The 15397-nt window shown below is 45.5% G+C and overlaps 1 protein-coding gene across 1 annotated transcript in view; it reads left to right on the plus strand.

Moving 5' to 3' along the window:
• The window catches only part of LOC143131454 (alpha-2-macroglobulin-like protein 1), a 33138-nt gene that overhangs the window by 1009 nt on the left and 16732 nt on the right, over positions 1 to 15397 (plus strand). Inside the window, exons 2-17 of the mRNA XM_076291109.1 lie at positions 143 to 326; positions 1281 to 1440; positions 1522 to 1574; positions 2221 to 2241; positions 2375 to 2546; positions 5156 to 5240; positions 5379 to 5499; positions 6499 to 6619; positions 7021 to 7130; positions 7225 to 7389; positions 7495 to 7695; positions 7884 to 8096; positions 11083 to 11253; positions 11750 to 11890; positions 12029 to 12128; positions 12474 to 12573. Coding sequence (XP_076147224.1) covers positions 143 to 326; positions 1281 to 1440; positions 1522 to 1574; positions 2221 to 2241; positions 2375 to 2546; positions 5156 to 5240; positions 5379 to 5499; positions 6499 to 6619; positions 7021 to 7130; positions 7225 to 7389; positions 7495 to 7695; positions 7884 to 8096; positions 11083 to 11253; positions 11750 to 11890; positions 12029 to 12128; positions 12474 to 12573 — 2118 coding nt within the window. The remainder of the gene's footprint in view (positions 1 to 142; positions 327 to 1280; positions 1441 to 1521; positions 1575 to 2220; positions 2242 to 2374; positions 2547 to 5155; positions 5241 to 5378; positions 5500 to 6498; positions 6620 to 7020; positions 7131 to 7224; positions 7390 to 7494; positions 7696 to 7883; positions 8097 to 11082; positions 11254 to 11749; positions 11891 to 12028; positions 12129 to 12473; positions 12574 to 15397) is intronic.

The raw sequence follows: 15397 nt of genomic DNA on the forward strand, positions 1-15397 counted from the left end.
ACACACAAACACACACACACACACACACACACACACCATAGACACAACACATATGAGTCTGTTGTTATTCACAGCCTTATTCATGACACAGTTCACCAGTGAGTGGTGGGTAAATCTAGTGAGTCGCTGTGCATCTCCACAGGTCTTTCCTTGTGACGTTCCCTGCATCCATAAATTCTGGCTCACATGCTAAAGTGTGTGTGAGCTTTTTAAAGCCCTCAGCTGAGCCCACTGGCATGTCCATCTACCTGAACCATGAGGACAACAACACACTGCTGCTACAGGAGCCAGCAGACACTGAGTTCCACCGCTGCTTCCAGATTCAGGTCAGTCATTGTCTTAGTTAGTTTGTAATGCCAATATGGCAGCTTTCTACCCATGTACTGCCCCTTCTGCTGCCAAAAGTTGACATATGAATACATTGTGTCAATCTTGTGGTATGTTGCATACATTGTGGCAGTCGTGCCAAGCTTGGTGTCAAGAAGCCTTGCACACACACAGTGTGCCCAAAATAGCTGCCTGCAATGTTACCCGTGCTAGTGTCTGTGTTGCCCGTGCCAGTGTCTCTAGTGTTACCCGTGCCAGTGTTGCCCGTGCCAGTGTCTCTATGCAGTGTTGCCCGTGCCAGTGTCTCTATGCAGTGGTGCCTGTGCCAGTGTCTCTAAGCAGTGTTACCTGTGCCAGTGTCTCTAGGTAGTGTTACCTGTGCAGTGTTGCCAGTGTCTCTATGCAGTGTTACCTGTGCCAGTGTCTCTAAGCAGTGTTACCTGTGCCAGTGTCTCTAGGTAGTGTTACCTGTGCAGTGTTACCTGTGCCAGTGTCTCTATGCAGTGTTACCTGTGCAGTGTTACCTGTGCCAGTGTCTCTATGCAGTGTTACCTGTGCAGTGTTACCTGTGCCAGTGTCTCTATGCAGTGTTACCTGTGCCAGTGTCTCTAGGTAGTGTTACCCGTGCCAGTGTTGCCCGTGCCAGTGTCTCTAGGCAGTGAAAGTTGTGCCTATGTCTCTAAGCAGTGATAGTGAGCAGGGCTAGCTGTGCCACTGATAGTGCTACAATGCATCAATCAAAAGATCTGTAAAAACTAGTTTTCCCCTTTCCCCTGTAGACTCCTGTGGTGATTTTCGGAAGATCGGGAGGTGTTTCTAATTTCTCCTTGGCTCTTAAGCTGATGAAAGAGTTTGAGCAAAATAGCAGATGTTTTTACTTTCTCCTCTAGACTTCTGTCCTGATGAAAGAGTTTGGACACAAGATAAGGGCATGTTTTCGTGTTCCCCTCCAGGCTCCTGTGGTGATGACCATGTCCGTCCAGAAGATCCGTGTAGAGGTCAAGGGTCAAACGTTTAATCTGATGGAGGAAAGAAAAGTCCTATTCAACCCCAAACCAGCTCCCATCACCTTTATTCAGACAGATAAGCCTATATACACACCTGGCCAAACAGGTATGTGGAGCGGAAGGTGCAGAGGGCTTCACAGCATACCTGCATTAACAGATCTGATTATAACATTGTCATCTTCTGCAGTGCATTTCAGAGTGATCTCATTGGACACAAAGTTTATCGCAGTTAATGGAGAGGTGAGGCAAAGAGAGCTCCCACTATGTGACAATCCTATGCAAACTGAATGTAACCAAAGGTTTTAGGCGGGGATCACATTAGCCAGCGGCCAGCGGTTGAACAAGCTGAGCGTTGAACTTGGTCCAACTTTCAAAGCGCAGCACGGGTGTATTCAATTGTCAGTTACGGCAAACCATTTGTGTTACCATAGGAACGAGGTAGAACTTATTATGGTCTGAGCGTTGCATTACGCTTGCTGCTGCCACTTGCTGCTGGCCGTGATCTCCGCCTTACTTAAATGTCAACACTGGCCTCATGGACTTTGGTATGTCGCATAAAGAACCTGACTCAGGTGCTGTGTGTTGATCCCAAATTGCTTAACCCAAATATCAGCCAAGTCCAGAATGTATCGGACCAAGAGCCAACCCAAATCTGTTCCCCAGTCAGCAGCTGCTGGAGTAGCCCGCAATCATGTGGGCTAGTGATTCAAACCACTTGTTCTGTGCTTCAGCCAATGAAATCTAAATGCATACCAGAGGAGGACTTTAACACATTTAACTTTTATGATTTCATGCCCTGCGACTACAAATAGTGTAGTAGTAATTTGTAATTTGATTACTTTATTCACAACTGTTCTTGTAACATCTCTTTTTCCTACTTTTGCAGTATCCAGTTGTGGAACTTAAGGTAACACAATCCATTATTGCATGAGCATATTGTTGTATATCAGAAGTGTTTGTAGATCATCCACTGCAATATAAACATGTAAGAGTCTCCAGCTGTAAGAGTCTCTGATTCACCTCTTGTCCTGTTTAAACAGAATAGTGGAGGGACCAGGATTGGGCAGTGGCTGAACTACTCGTCACAGGGCCAGATCCTGGCTCTCTCCCACACCTTGAGCTCAGAAGCACCGGAGGGGGCCTACTTCTTCTATGTTTACACCAATCAGGACCATGCCACGGCGACCCATGGCTTTAGAGTGAAGAAGTACGGTATGTCCGATAGCCCAGCAGAAGAAATCTAACAACCTAGCTCTTTAATGTGTAGAAATATAGTAGGCCTATGTCTGACAATTCAGCTGTTTACTGTAAAGAAATATAGTACTATACTATTTGTACACATCTTAAAGGAACACACCCACTTTTTGGAATATTAGCTTATTCGCCATCTCCCCCAGAGTTAGATAAGATGATACAGTGGCGCCGCCAGCCGTAATCCTGTACGCATGTGCGTACAATTTTTCAACACTTTATTCATGAAATCATTCAGTATTACAACAATAAAAATAGCTTGTGTACTGTCTTAATTGACACAAATGATAGCCTATGTTTAGGGCAAAGAGAATGGACATCTCAACATAAGAATACATTAAGATGATTGGTGTAAACTTTGTCATGACATGATAAGCAGTAGACTTCTCCAGAATATATCCCGCCTCCTAACTTCCGTATCCATCCAACTTCCGGGCGTGGATTGTCTATGGGAAATAACATGGCGTTTTGAAAGATCGTACCTGTCAAACTCTGTAGGTGACAAATTAAAAAAAGCTGCTGGGCAGATTGACCTACACACTTCTGCCATCTAGTTTCCACTGGATTTTTTGATTTTCGGTGCCGTTTAAGTAGTATAGTCTATAGTATACTACTTAAACGGCACCGACAATCAAAAAATCCAGTGGAAACTATATGGCAGAAGTGTGTAGGCCAATCTGCCCACCAGCTTTTTCAACTTCGCTACCTACAGATGTTTTACCGGTATGATATTTCGAAACGCCATGTTATTTCTCATAGACAATCCACGCCCGGAAGTTGGATGGATACGGAAGTTACGGAGGCGGGACTTATTCTGGAGAGGTCAGTTCTGGCGCTTAAAAACTCAACGTTCCATTCAGTCATAAATCATTCAAGCGTAGTGCTCGTCATGAAAAGAAAACAACAGCTTAATATTTTTCAGATGTTTAACAGTCATAGGCGCACTGTTTTTAGCAGTTATAGTTATGTCATGGCCTTTATTGAAATATATCCTTTAGTTTATATATCTTTTATGTAGTATCTTTCTTCTGTGTAATATCATTGTTTTGTGAAACTGAATTCTGTAGTATGTTCAGTGTGGGAAAGGAAGACTGGTTTAAGTGAAAGAGCAGGCCTGGCAGAAAATGGCATAGATAAGGTTTGGTGCCAGGAAATGTAAGCAAAACCTAAAGAATGGCACAACCTAAAGAATGTAGGAATAACAGGATGAGAGGGCAAAGGTGGAGTACCATATATTACTTGGTCAGTTATCTGTAAACATAGAGTGTCTTGTCTGGGATGACTTGAAGGGGTATAAAGGCTGGACAACAGCCAGATGATGTTAGCTCACTGCTCACAGCTCACTTTGCTTAGCTTAGCTTTCACTTACTTGTTTGCTTCACTAATGCTCCGGAGTGCATTAAAGCCATCATCTGCAGTATACATCCACAGTGTGCGGACTTCTTTTGAGTTTGTATTATTTAATTTGGATTTGACACCACAGTTACAGTGAGATTAGGCATTGCATAGAGTCACTCTGTTTGGAACATTGCAGTTCGGGTTTCAAGATTGATAAGATTCAGTTAATGTGTAGGCTAAAGTATGGATCGTCTCAAAGTTTGGGACAAACAGCATTGTAAGCAAATCCTTATTGTTAGGTTACATAGCTGTCTTTTCTCTAGGCCTAGGCCTATCGCAAATCGTGACATAAGCTCATTGGTTTCTTTTTTTTTTCTTTCCCTTGTTCGCGTGTTGGGTAGTGTTGGGTATAATGCATTTGAAGCAATGTTCACGTCATGTGAGCCAGAGCCGATATGGCCAGAGCTGCTTGCTCTGTAAAGGTATTTCTGTCCCACCCAAATTGCATTAAAATGATGCATTAAAATAGCGCCCTGGGCCATGGTGCGTACTATAGAATACAACCCTAGTGGCGCCCCTGAGATGATACATACTCTTCTCGTTTCCATGTGTGCAGTAACTCAGTCTGAAGCACCCACCATTAGCATAGCTCATTGAGGTGGGCAGTTCCAACTAGCCTATCTCCCAAAAGTGACAAAATAACTCAAACATTGTTCTATTTACATGTTGTGACTAGTATACAGTAAACACAACGTGTACAAATTTAAATGTAAAATGCAAATGCAAATGCAGCAATTTTCTAATCATAGGTTATACATGCTTGGAACTACATTCTCATTCAGACGAAGCACTGCTACTGCCGCTTTTCAGGTGCTGTGTGCAAATCACTCCACCCAAGTAGCAGTGCTTTTCCTAAATGAAAACATAGTTCCAAGTTTGAATATGCTTAGAAAACTGCCTATCTGTAGCTTGTATGTTGTAAAGTTGAGTCACAACATGTAAATGGGAAAATGGTGTTTTTTTGTCACCTTTGGGTGCTATGGGCTAGTTGGAACTGCCCACTTCAATTCACTATGCGAAGCTATGCTAACGATGGGTGCTTCAGACTGAGTAACTGCACGCACAGAAGAAGAAGGGTATGTATCATCTTATGTAACTCTGGGGGAGACAGTGAATAAGCTAATTTCCCAAAATGTTGGCATGTTCCTTGAAATAAACTCCCTCTGATTTAGTGCTGCCTAAGTTTGAGGTAACAACAGACCATCCCTTTGTGGTCAGTGTCGGCTCAGATGTCCTCGAGCTAAAGGTGTGCGGAAAGTGAGTCTCTTCATGCACACTCAGTTCCTTTTTGTCTCTCTCTCTCTCTCTCTCTCACTCACACACACATGCACACACATTCATGTACACATACATTATGATTCTAAACCCAATTCTAAAGCAAAGCTCTGTTCTCAGATACACTTATGGGCTGCCTGTCCCAGGTTTGGTTTTAATGGTTTTGTGCCGTCATGCGAGAACCTGGATGCTGAGCCTGGGTGAAACCCTCAGTCCTCTGTGTCTCAATGCTTCCCTGGAGGTAGGTCTCTGGTCAGGTGCCCATGCGGACCCAGGTTCGAATCCAACCTGATGTAGTCTTCAGAACCCACCCCACACTTCACTTACCCCCTGCCTACTCTACATTGTCATACTAATAAATGCTTAAAAAAATACAATGGATGCCTTAAAGCCCCCTAAATATTTTCATACCTAAAAGTAACATTTCCAGAATCATTTTGATGGCACATAAACTCTTCTGACACACTCTGAGCAGGTCATGATTAATGTGACTTCTTCCGCAATCACTGACTGCACCTTCAAGCAAAAATGTGGTACTGTACCTGATGCCTTAAGATAGCCTGACGAGCCAGAACCACATTAAAATGTAGGGTCTGGGCACTCACCGTTGGCAGTGCTCAGTCCGAGGAGTGGGATAAACGGTTGTCTTTCAAATTCCCTCTGCACGCAATAGGACAGCTCATGCGTTCCCACCAGCGGAGCTAGTTGGCTAGTTCAAACTTTTGCCAACTTAAAAAAAGCTTATCTCGTGTCACGCTGTTCGCCAACAGCAATATCCGTTTTCAAATAGCCGGGAATTCAAGTCAAACCGTTGCAACTCTGCCATCAATTATTATGTTAAGCCTGCCTAACGTCTCTATACACCATTTGATTGGCCTGATAGAAATGTAATTTTTCCAGCTCACAAGCCAAATGTAATTTTCTGCCGCTAGGGTGCGTCTAGATTTCTAGGCTAGCCTTAAGAGGCGCACTGATCCTGACTTCTAGCTAGTCCATCCTGCTTGCAAGTGTGTGCATTTGTGCGTGTGTGTGTGTGTGTGTGTGTGTGTGTGTGTGTGTGTGTGTGTGCGTGCGTGCAAGTTGCAAAGGGATGTATGACCTGTTGAATTGGGTTGAAATTCAGAGGGATCACAACATCACTTTGACACACTGGTGCACACAGTGACGACTGTGTCGAGTATACTGAGCCCTTAAAGTGTCTGAAGGGCTCTATGTAACTAACCTGTTTTCATCCCCACAGATGGGTGACTCAGGCTGTGCTTCTCATGTGTTCAACATGACATTTTTTACTGACAGTGGCTTTGCTACAAAGCTAGACGATGCTCTTGATTTCAATGCCACAGTCATTGAGGAGGAAACAGGTGAGTAAATGATAAAGAGGAAAAGCATATTTTATTGCTTCCTGATGCCCATTCATATAGGACAGCATCCACAAACACACACACACACACACAGAAAACAGCCATGATCGAATAGCAAATCCACACATACTGTAAGGGTTATGATATGGATTTTACTGATGCTAGCGTTGTTGTTGTTGTTGTTAGGGCGATGGTAGCATAGTGGTCATTAGGAGCTAGGAAAGCCTGCAGTAGCCAGGAAAGTTGTGGGTTCAATATCCAGCTTCCACCGTTGTGCTCTTGAGCAAGGCACATGGCATGGCAACCCCAAGTTGCCCTTGTGATGTAATTGAGATATGTAAGTTTGGATAAAAATGTCTGCTAAATGAATAAATGTAAATAATTATTTTTACAATTTTAAGAGGTGAGCAAGTCCAAGACTGCAATAATCTGGATTTCCTACTCCCATGGAAGCATCACATTTGAAGAGACCCCAAATGTGTATGAATATGGATCAGTTGTGGAGGGAAAGGTATGGTCTGGACTAAAACTTATTCTGTGAATTTCCCTGCCTGCCTATTTGCATATTACACTCTTGCTTTGTCCTCTCTGCTCTGCGTCCACAGATCAGAATGAGGCATTTTAATGGAACAGGTGTTGCATATAAGCCAGTTTCTCTGTATTTACATGCACACCAAGAGCCCCTGATGAGCATCACCACTGACTCTGATGGACTGGCCAGTTTCTCTTTCCACACCGCTGCTCTCAATAAGGACAACATCCTCCTGTTTGTAAGACCCTCACTGACCTCAGCAGACTGACCTCAGCAGAGCTGACCCTCTGACTACATTGAACAAATGCACATTGCACATTCATATGATGTCACTTATTTGCAGGCAAGGGTCCCCTTCTATGACGAAGGAACTTTTTGGGTTACATTGCACAGGAATCCATCTCAGCTACCAGCCTCACACAGCTCTCTATACATCACGAGCCCAAACGAGCCTCTGAAGTGCCACACAGTTGCAACCATTAGCATTCGCTATGTCTTCACTGGAGAGACCTTCACCACAGACACTGTGGACATAATTTACCTGGTGTGTGTGTGTGTGTGTATGTGTGTGTGTGTGTGTGTATGTGTGTGTGTGTACCTGTAAGGGATTTCAATCCCATTAGAAAGAGTGCATCTAAAAAAAGAAAATGTCTTACTTCCACCTCAGCTCTTCAGACAAGCCATTTTAAAATTGTCTACACGGGACACTGGGTTACTTTTGGTGTGTTGCAGGTTTTATCCAATGGTGAGATTGTTCACCATGGGTTTGTGAAGGCTCCAATAAAGATCACCCAAACTGTAGTTGAAGGCCAGGTGTCCTTCGAACTGCCTGTCACACCTGAGATGGCTAATTTCATGGACATTCTGGTCTACTGTGTCTTTCCCAGTGAGATGGTCTTGGCAAAAAGCAAGCAATTTCAAACGGAAAAGTGCTTCAGAAGCAAGGTAAGGGAAGGTGAAGTATGATGCTTTGATGTCCAGCAGCAGTGATCACAACATGTAACATTTCTCAATTAACCAGACAGATCATAAACCACATATGCCTTCATACACCAGTATGCAGCCAACTACCACACTGACAAACTGCATTTACTCACATTTTCATTTAAAACTAGATGTACAGCACATTTTTTCCACAAAAATAAATCACGCTGAAAGGCCTATATGATTTTAACTATCTCACTAAATTGCATTATCCACACTCAATTCTCACTGGTATCTGCTAGACAACAAGTACCAAAACATGATTAGTTCATAGATTTCACATGTAAAATTCATTTTATACAACCCCACCTCCATCTTGCCTGTTCATAATACTGAGAAATTCTTGATTGTTTGTGTTATGTTTATGTTATGTGTGTGGGTGTGTGAGTGTGTGTGTGTGTGTGTGTGTGCGTGCTTGTGTGTGTGCCTGCGTATGTGCCTGTGCATGCAAGCGTACATATGTCCACTGTGTGAGTATGTGTCATACGTATGATTACTGTGAATGTGTGTGTGTGTGTGTGTATCTGTTTGTGCACAAAAAAAAATGGTCATCCTAGGCCCTACAGTTCTCAAGATATTCACAGAGAACTGTGTCTGCCCTACCCTCCTTTCGGGGGGTCCAGTCCAGCGGGGGGGCTACAGATCAAAACGAAAAATGATGGTTCCATGCTATGTGGGGGTACATGCCCACCAAGTTTTGTGTACCCCGGTCTTTCAGTGTCCCGGGAATCCTTGCTGGTGTACGTCACTAAATATACACATAAATTATTTTATTGTAAGGCCCCCCATGAACGAAAGTCCACGAAACTTGGCATACATTTGGAGGGTGTCATAATGATCCTACACTTTCAATTTCGTGCAGTTTTGACCATATCAGCCAGAGATATTGTGATTAAAACACCTAATTTTTTGCTTTTTAATTTTTAACTAGGTGGCGCTATAATGAAATAAGTGGTAATGGGATGGGTTAACATGGCCCCTTAAGACCAACATACAAAAAAAAGATTTTCCTCCTAGGCCCTACGGTTCTTGAGATATTCACAGAAAACTGTGTCCGGCCACCTACAGGCCAGTTGGTGTACAGTAACATAAATTAATTTATTGTGTGGCCCCCCATAAACGGAATTCTACGAAACTTGGCGTGCATTCAGAGGGTGTCATAATGATCCTACACCTCCAATTTCGTGCAGTTTTGACCATGTTAGGTCACAGATACCTACGATTACAACACCTCATTTTCACTTTTTTGTTTTTAACTAGGTGGCACTATACATGAAATGACTGGTTATGGAATAGGTTGACATGGCCCCTTAAGATCAACATACAAAAAAAAGGTGGTCCTCCTAAACCCTACAGTTCTCGAGATATTCACAGAAAACTGTGTCTGCCCTACCCTCCTTTCAGGGGGTCCAGTCCAGCGGGGGGGCTACAGATCAAAACGAAAAATGATGGTTCCATGCTATCCATGTGGGGCTACATGCCCACCAAGTTTCGTGTACCCCAGTCTTTCAGTGTCCCGGGAATCCTTGATGGAAAATCTGCCATGCGAAAAGGAAAAAAAAAAAATCTGACCAAACCTATATGAGTTATAACGTGAAAATATCATTATCATGAAATAACGTGATAATTTCATGTAATAACGTGATACATATCTTGTTAAAACGTGAAAAAGATATTGTTATAACAAGAAACTTTTCACGTAATTACATAATACTGAGCCTTTTTATTTATTTTAGTGTGGCAGCAATACGCTTCCGTACTTTATGGCTTATTTTTTTTCTAATTAGATCTACATTTACGTTTTAAAATGAATTATGGTGTAGCCTCTGAAGAATTGTTCTTGCGAGTAGCATATTTTTTCGTGAGGTTTTTGATTGTCATTACGCCATCACGTTCATTTTGAGAGCACTGATATACTGTACAGTAGGCCTGGCCTATAGTGTTTACATTGCAGGTCATTTGCGTTCCACCTATGCGCCCCTCACTTGTAGCCTACTGGGTTGATGCAACCGAAAAATCTCACAGGCACAACTTAATTATAATTTCTGGCTACGCCCTTAAAGTAGTCTATTTTTTTTGTTTGTTTTAATTAGCCTAGTCGCCTGCAGTAGTTTTAGTGGTCACCTTGCTAGCTTAGTTGACTTTACATTCTCCTATGTGGGCCTAACACTTCAGCCATTTAGAACAGAAGAACACACCAGAATTAGGCCTGTTTAGTAAGCAGGATTTGATGGCCGCATTCCCACACTTATAAAACGCAATTCAATGCGGAAGTAATCCATGTATAGTTACTCAGATTGAGTAACGTAACGGAATACGTTACAAATTACATTTTTGTGCATTTATTCTGTATTCTGTAACGGAATACATTTAGAAAGTAACCTTCCCAACACTGATGAGAGCTATGTAGCCTGCCCTATTTGTCCTTTGCACCAATTGAGCTACCGGTATCTAAGAAGTATAATGGATATGTGTTCAGTTGTTTGCTAATAAAAGACATGGCAGAAATTGTCCTTGTCTTGATTCATGTATAATACTGAAAATATTAGTAATATAATACTGTTTGATGACAGGATAGAGACTTAAGGAAAATGATGTAGCCTAACAATATAATTGTAAAGTCCTAATGACCAGCCTACTTATTTGTATGTCCCACAGCTGACATGGAACGTTATTAACTGGCTCGGGAACTTTATTTTTTTGTTCTAACTGGTTCAGGAATGTCAATTTTAGGGTTGAACCCAAAACCGGAAACGTTAAAATACTGTTTCTGTTAGGAACGAACCAATTGGGGGGGGAAATCCTGTTCAAAGCCCTGGTGTAGAGTTTTGAAAAAATGACAAAGAACTTTGAAAATATGCGTAAACAGTTGTAAAAAAAACTGTAATTTACTGGTCTAACCTGCTGATTCTCCCCCCCAAAGTAAAACCTCCTGTCTACTACACAGGTGTCGGTGCAGTTCTCCCCCCCAAAAGCGGTTCCTGGAGAGGAGAGCTCCCTGCAGCTGTCAGCTCCGCCTGGCTCTCTGTGTGGCCTCAGTGCTGTGGATCAGAGCATCTTTATCCTGGAGAAAGGCTCACGCTTGGATGCTAATATGGTTGATATACTTGTTCAGCGTGTAGTGTAGTTTCAATTCACTTTGAGTTTGCTCCAATATGTTTCCAATCTGCATTGGAATATTTGATGACAAAAGTAACAAATGGTCAATCAAAGTATAAATATCACTGCAGATATAATTTAGAGGTGTACCGGTAGTTAGATCACTAATGGGTGTGGTTGGGTGCCTAAGGGGTGTGGTACATGACCAAGGGGTGTGGTTGGATTAATGATGGATGTGGTGAACATATAATGAAAGGCTAAACATTTAAAGCAATACAATATTAAAATCAAGGTACAGAATGACGACGTTACCAAGTAAAATGACAGAACACATATGAATGATGTTAGGACATGCATGTTGTCTCTCCTCCTGAGCATTACCGGTATACATTTTTTATAGACACTTATCATCCATGTATTTCATATGATTCCTCTCTTGTCTCTCCTATGGTAGTGTATGCTGTCCACAGCAGGTTAGCTAGATTCTAGTTGTGTGTGTTTATGTTTCAATACAGATGTTCGGCATGGCACAGAGTCAGTTCCGTGGCATTCCCTCTCAAGTTCAAGATCGTTTTGACTGCCTTCACCTTAGACCTCGCCGATCCTCAATGGCCATGCAAACCAGCATCACAAATGATGCACACAGTGTGTTTGGGGTGATTTATACATAATACTCTGTATGTGGTGTGGATATTGTATATATGCACACAATGTGTATGGGGTGATTTATATGGTGTGGATATTGTACCCTGCTGACTTCAAGAGTATTTACCTGCTGACCTTGTTTCTGGCAGAGATTAGGGCTGAAAGTGGCATCAGACCTGCACGTCCGCACACCCTCCTGTGTTGTCTACAGGGGCCACCAATACACATTAATGGGTGCTGGTGAATATGGTCAGTTTGACAATGCAATGCTTGTCACATTCACTTTATACTCATTATATACAAGTTCCAGTTTCATTGATAAGCTTTATAGGGATGTGGTCAGAGGGCTGAGGGGTGTGTCAGAATGAATGAGGGGGTGATGACTAATGTGTGTGTCTGAATGACTGAGGGGCATGACCAGAGGATTGAGGGGTGCGCCTGAATGACTGAAGGGTGTGGCTAGATAATTGAGGGGAGTGTCTGAATGACTCAGGGGTGTTGTTGGATGACTAAGGGGTATGGTCAGAGAACAGATGAGTGTGTATGAATGGTGTGTTCAGAGGACTGAGGGGTGTGATTCAATCACTCTCGTAGATCCTCCGGTGGCTGCTGCAGTTGGAGGAGCTTTCAACCCAGCTCAGACTATTCGCACCTTCTTCCCTGAAACATGGATCTGGGAGCTTACAGAAGTTGGGTAAGAGGGCACAAAACCCGCATCATGAAAATTATGCCTTATGTGACACAAATAACACAAATTATTCCACTGCTTGGTTGAATTTCCCATTGTCCTACGTAATTTAGAACGACCATTAACCGTATTGTAACAAACGGCAAGGTTGTCTCAGAATGGTTTTTATTGGTTATGCACCAAAAACACACAAACACATAATTCTGGGCCAGACCTGGCCCTTATGCTCCAGCACTAAACATCTATCTTAGGCTGGATCTAAAACACACACCAATCAACCCTAGTTATGAACAATGTAACCAGCTGCAAACATAAACACAACAGACAGAACATACAACGTTGTCAACCCACCTGGTTTAGAACATAAACATTACACACATACACACACCGCACAGCATCATGGGAGCACAGTCATGAACAGCTAGGCTCAGATCATTACACAGCCCCCCCGAGACTTAGTCTATGTCCCCTTGACTCAAGTCTTACCCTACATCAGTCCATGAGCCTGACTGGGACGCGACGCTGGCGTTGTGGGCGCCCCGCTGTCGCGGCGGTGACTTCCGGTGAAGGCTGCACGGTGACAGGTGTTAGAGCCACAGCTCCATTGTCACCAAGTTCCACAGAGTCAGTGTCAAAGTCTCCACGACCCTCAGCTGAGGCCAGGGGTCGATACGGGGCCAGTCGATCACGGTGGAGAGCCACAACTCTCCGACGCTTAATCAGTCTCACACGATAAACCACATCAGACAGCTTCTCTAAGACATCGCACGGCCCGACCCACTGGCTAGTGAGTTTCGGGGAAATGCCTTTCTTTCTCTCCGGGCAGTACACCCACACTTTATCGCCGGTCTGGAACTCCTGGCCGCGACAGCGCGTATCGTAAGCTCGCTTTTGACGTATTCCAGCTTCACTCATAGCCTGCCTGGCCAACCTGTGTACTCCTTTCAGTCTCTCGCGTAGCTGCTTGTAGTATTCCAGCCCTGGCTTACCTCCAATCTCCGCTTCCGGAGGCGAACTGAACACCAAGTCCACCGGCGTGCGTAGCTCTCGCCCGAACATCAGAGCTGCCGGTGTGCATTTCGTTGACTCTTGCACCGCTGTGCGATATGCCCAGAGCACCAGGGGCAAGTGTAAGTCCCAGTCCTTTTGTCGGCGGTCGGCCAATATGGCCAGCTGCACTGCTAGCGTCCGGTTAAACCGTTCCACCAGCCCGTCGCTTTGTGGATGCAGAGGTGTTGTTCTCGTTTTCCGGATGCCCATGCGCTGGCAAACCTCGGCAAACACCTCTGCCTCGAAATTCCGCCCTTGGTCGCTGTGGAGCTCTTCTGGTGCCCCGAACCGGCAGAACATCTCAGTGACCAGTCTGTCTGCTGTCGTGTGGGCGCTCTGATCTGGCACTGCATACGCCTCCGGCCACTTAGTGAAATAGTCCATGGCCACGAGCACGTAGCGATTTCCCCGCTCTGTGACTGGCAGTGGGCCCATGACATCGACGGCTACCCGCTCCATGGGAGCCCCGACTGCGTATTGCTGCAGCGGAGCGTGCGAGCGTCGCGTGGGGCCCTTCTTTGCTGTGCAGGCGTCACAGCAGTGAACATGCAGTTCAACGTCCAGCCTGCATCCCGGCCAATAGAAGTGGCCTCTCAGCCGACGAAGAGTCTTTGCAATGCCGAAATGAGCCGCCCCCACTGCCCCATGCACATGTTCCAGTACACAGGCTCGTAATCCAGCAGGAACCAGCAACTGGAAAATGTCAGATTGTCTATCGGGAGCTCGCCAGTGTCTATACAACAGTCCTTGACGTGCTACTATTCCCGGCCACTGTGAATAAATCGCTTTGGTCTCTGGATCGAGTGCTGATACGTCAGTCCATGGCGGTCGCTGACCGGCTTCGATCCATGACCACACTCGGCCGAGTGTGGCGTCTTCCGATTGCGCCTTCCGGATCTCCTCCCTCGACATCACGTCCACCGGCGACTGCACGTCCGTGGCCCCAGCTGCCGCTCTGCAGTGCTGCGTCGTGTTGGGCTGCGGTGCGTTGTCTCCGGTCTCTCGATCACTGTAGCTGGTAGCGGAAGGCGGCGAGACGACCTCGGGGTGCTGCTAGCGGGAGTTGACTCTCTCGCTGGCGTGAAGCTGGCGAGCGGTGGCTCTCTTGATGGCGCGGCGCTGGCGAGCGTTGAGTCTCTCGCTGGCGTGCTGCTGACGAGCGTTGGCTCCCTCACTGGCGTGCTGTTGTCGAGCGCTGACCCTCTCATTGGCGCGACGCTGGCTAGCGTTGAAAACAGCGACTCTCTCTTTCTCTGCCAGCGGTGATGCAGCCTGTAGCCGACGAGCGGGCTCCGGTTGAGCCGCGGCCAGGCTCCTCTCCTCCCTCCGGTGGCAGTGTTGGCACTGGTCTGCTGCACACGGACGCCTGGACAGGGCATCCGCGTTGCCGTGAAGGCGACCCGCCCGGTGTCGAATCTCCATGTCGTAGTCCTGGAGCGCCTCCAACCAGCGAGCCAGCTGGCCCTCTGGTTCTTTGAAGTTAAGCAGCCAGGTGAGCGACGCGTGGTCCGTTCTCAGCAGGAACCGTTTGCCGTAGAGGTAGGTTCGGAAATGGCGCACTGCAACCACCACAGCCAACAGTTCTCTGCGGGTCACGCAGTAATTCTTCTCCGCTCGGTCCAGTGAGCGGCTGAAGTATGCGACCACTTGCTCGCCCTGCTCGCCTGCTTGTGAGAGGACGGCGCCGACGCCCACGTCGCTGGCGTCGGTGTCCAGGATAAACGGCAGTCGAGGGTCAGGGAAAGCGAGCACTGGGGCCTCACATAGCGCCCTCCGCAGC

Source organism: Alosa pseudoharengus, unplaced genomic scaffold (assembly GCF_046254945.1).
Source record: "Alosa pseudoharengus isolate Yale_2024_CS ecotype anadromous, Long Island Sound unplaced genomic scaffold, YU_APseudo_1.1 YU_APseudo_1.1_scf_18, whole genome shotgun sequence".
Taxonomy (NCBI): domain Eukaryota; kingdom Metazoa; phylum Chordata; class Actinopteri; order Clupeiformes; family Clupeidae; genus Alosa; species Alosa pseudoharengus.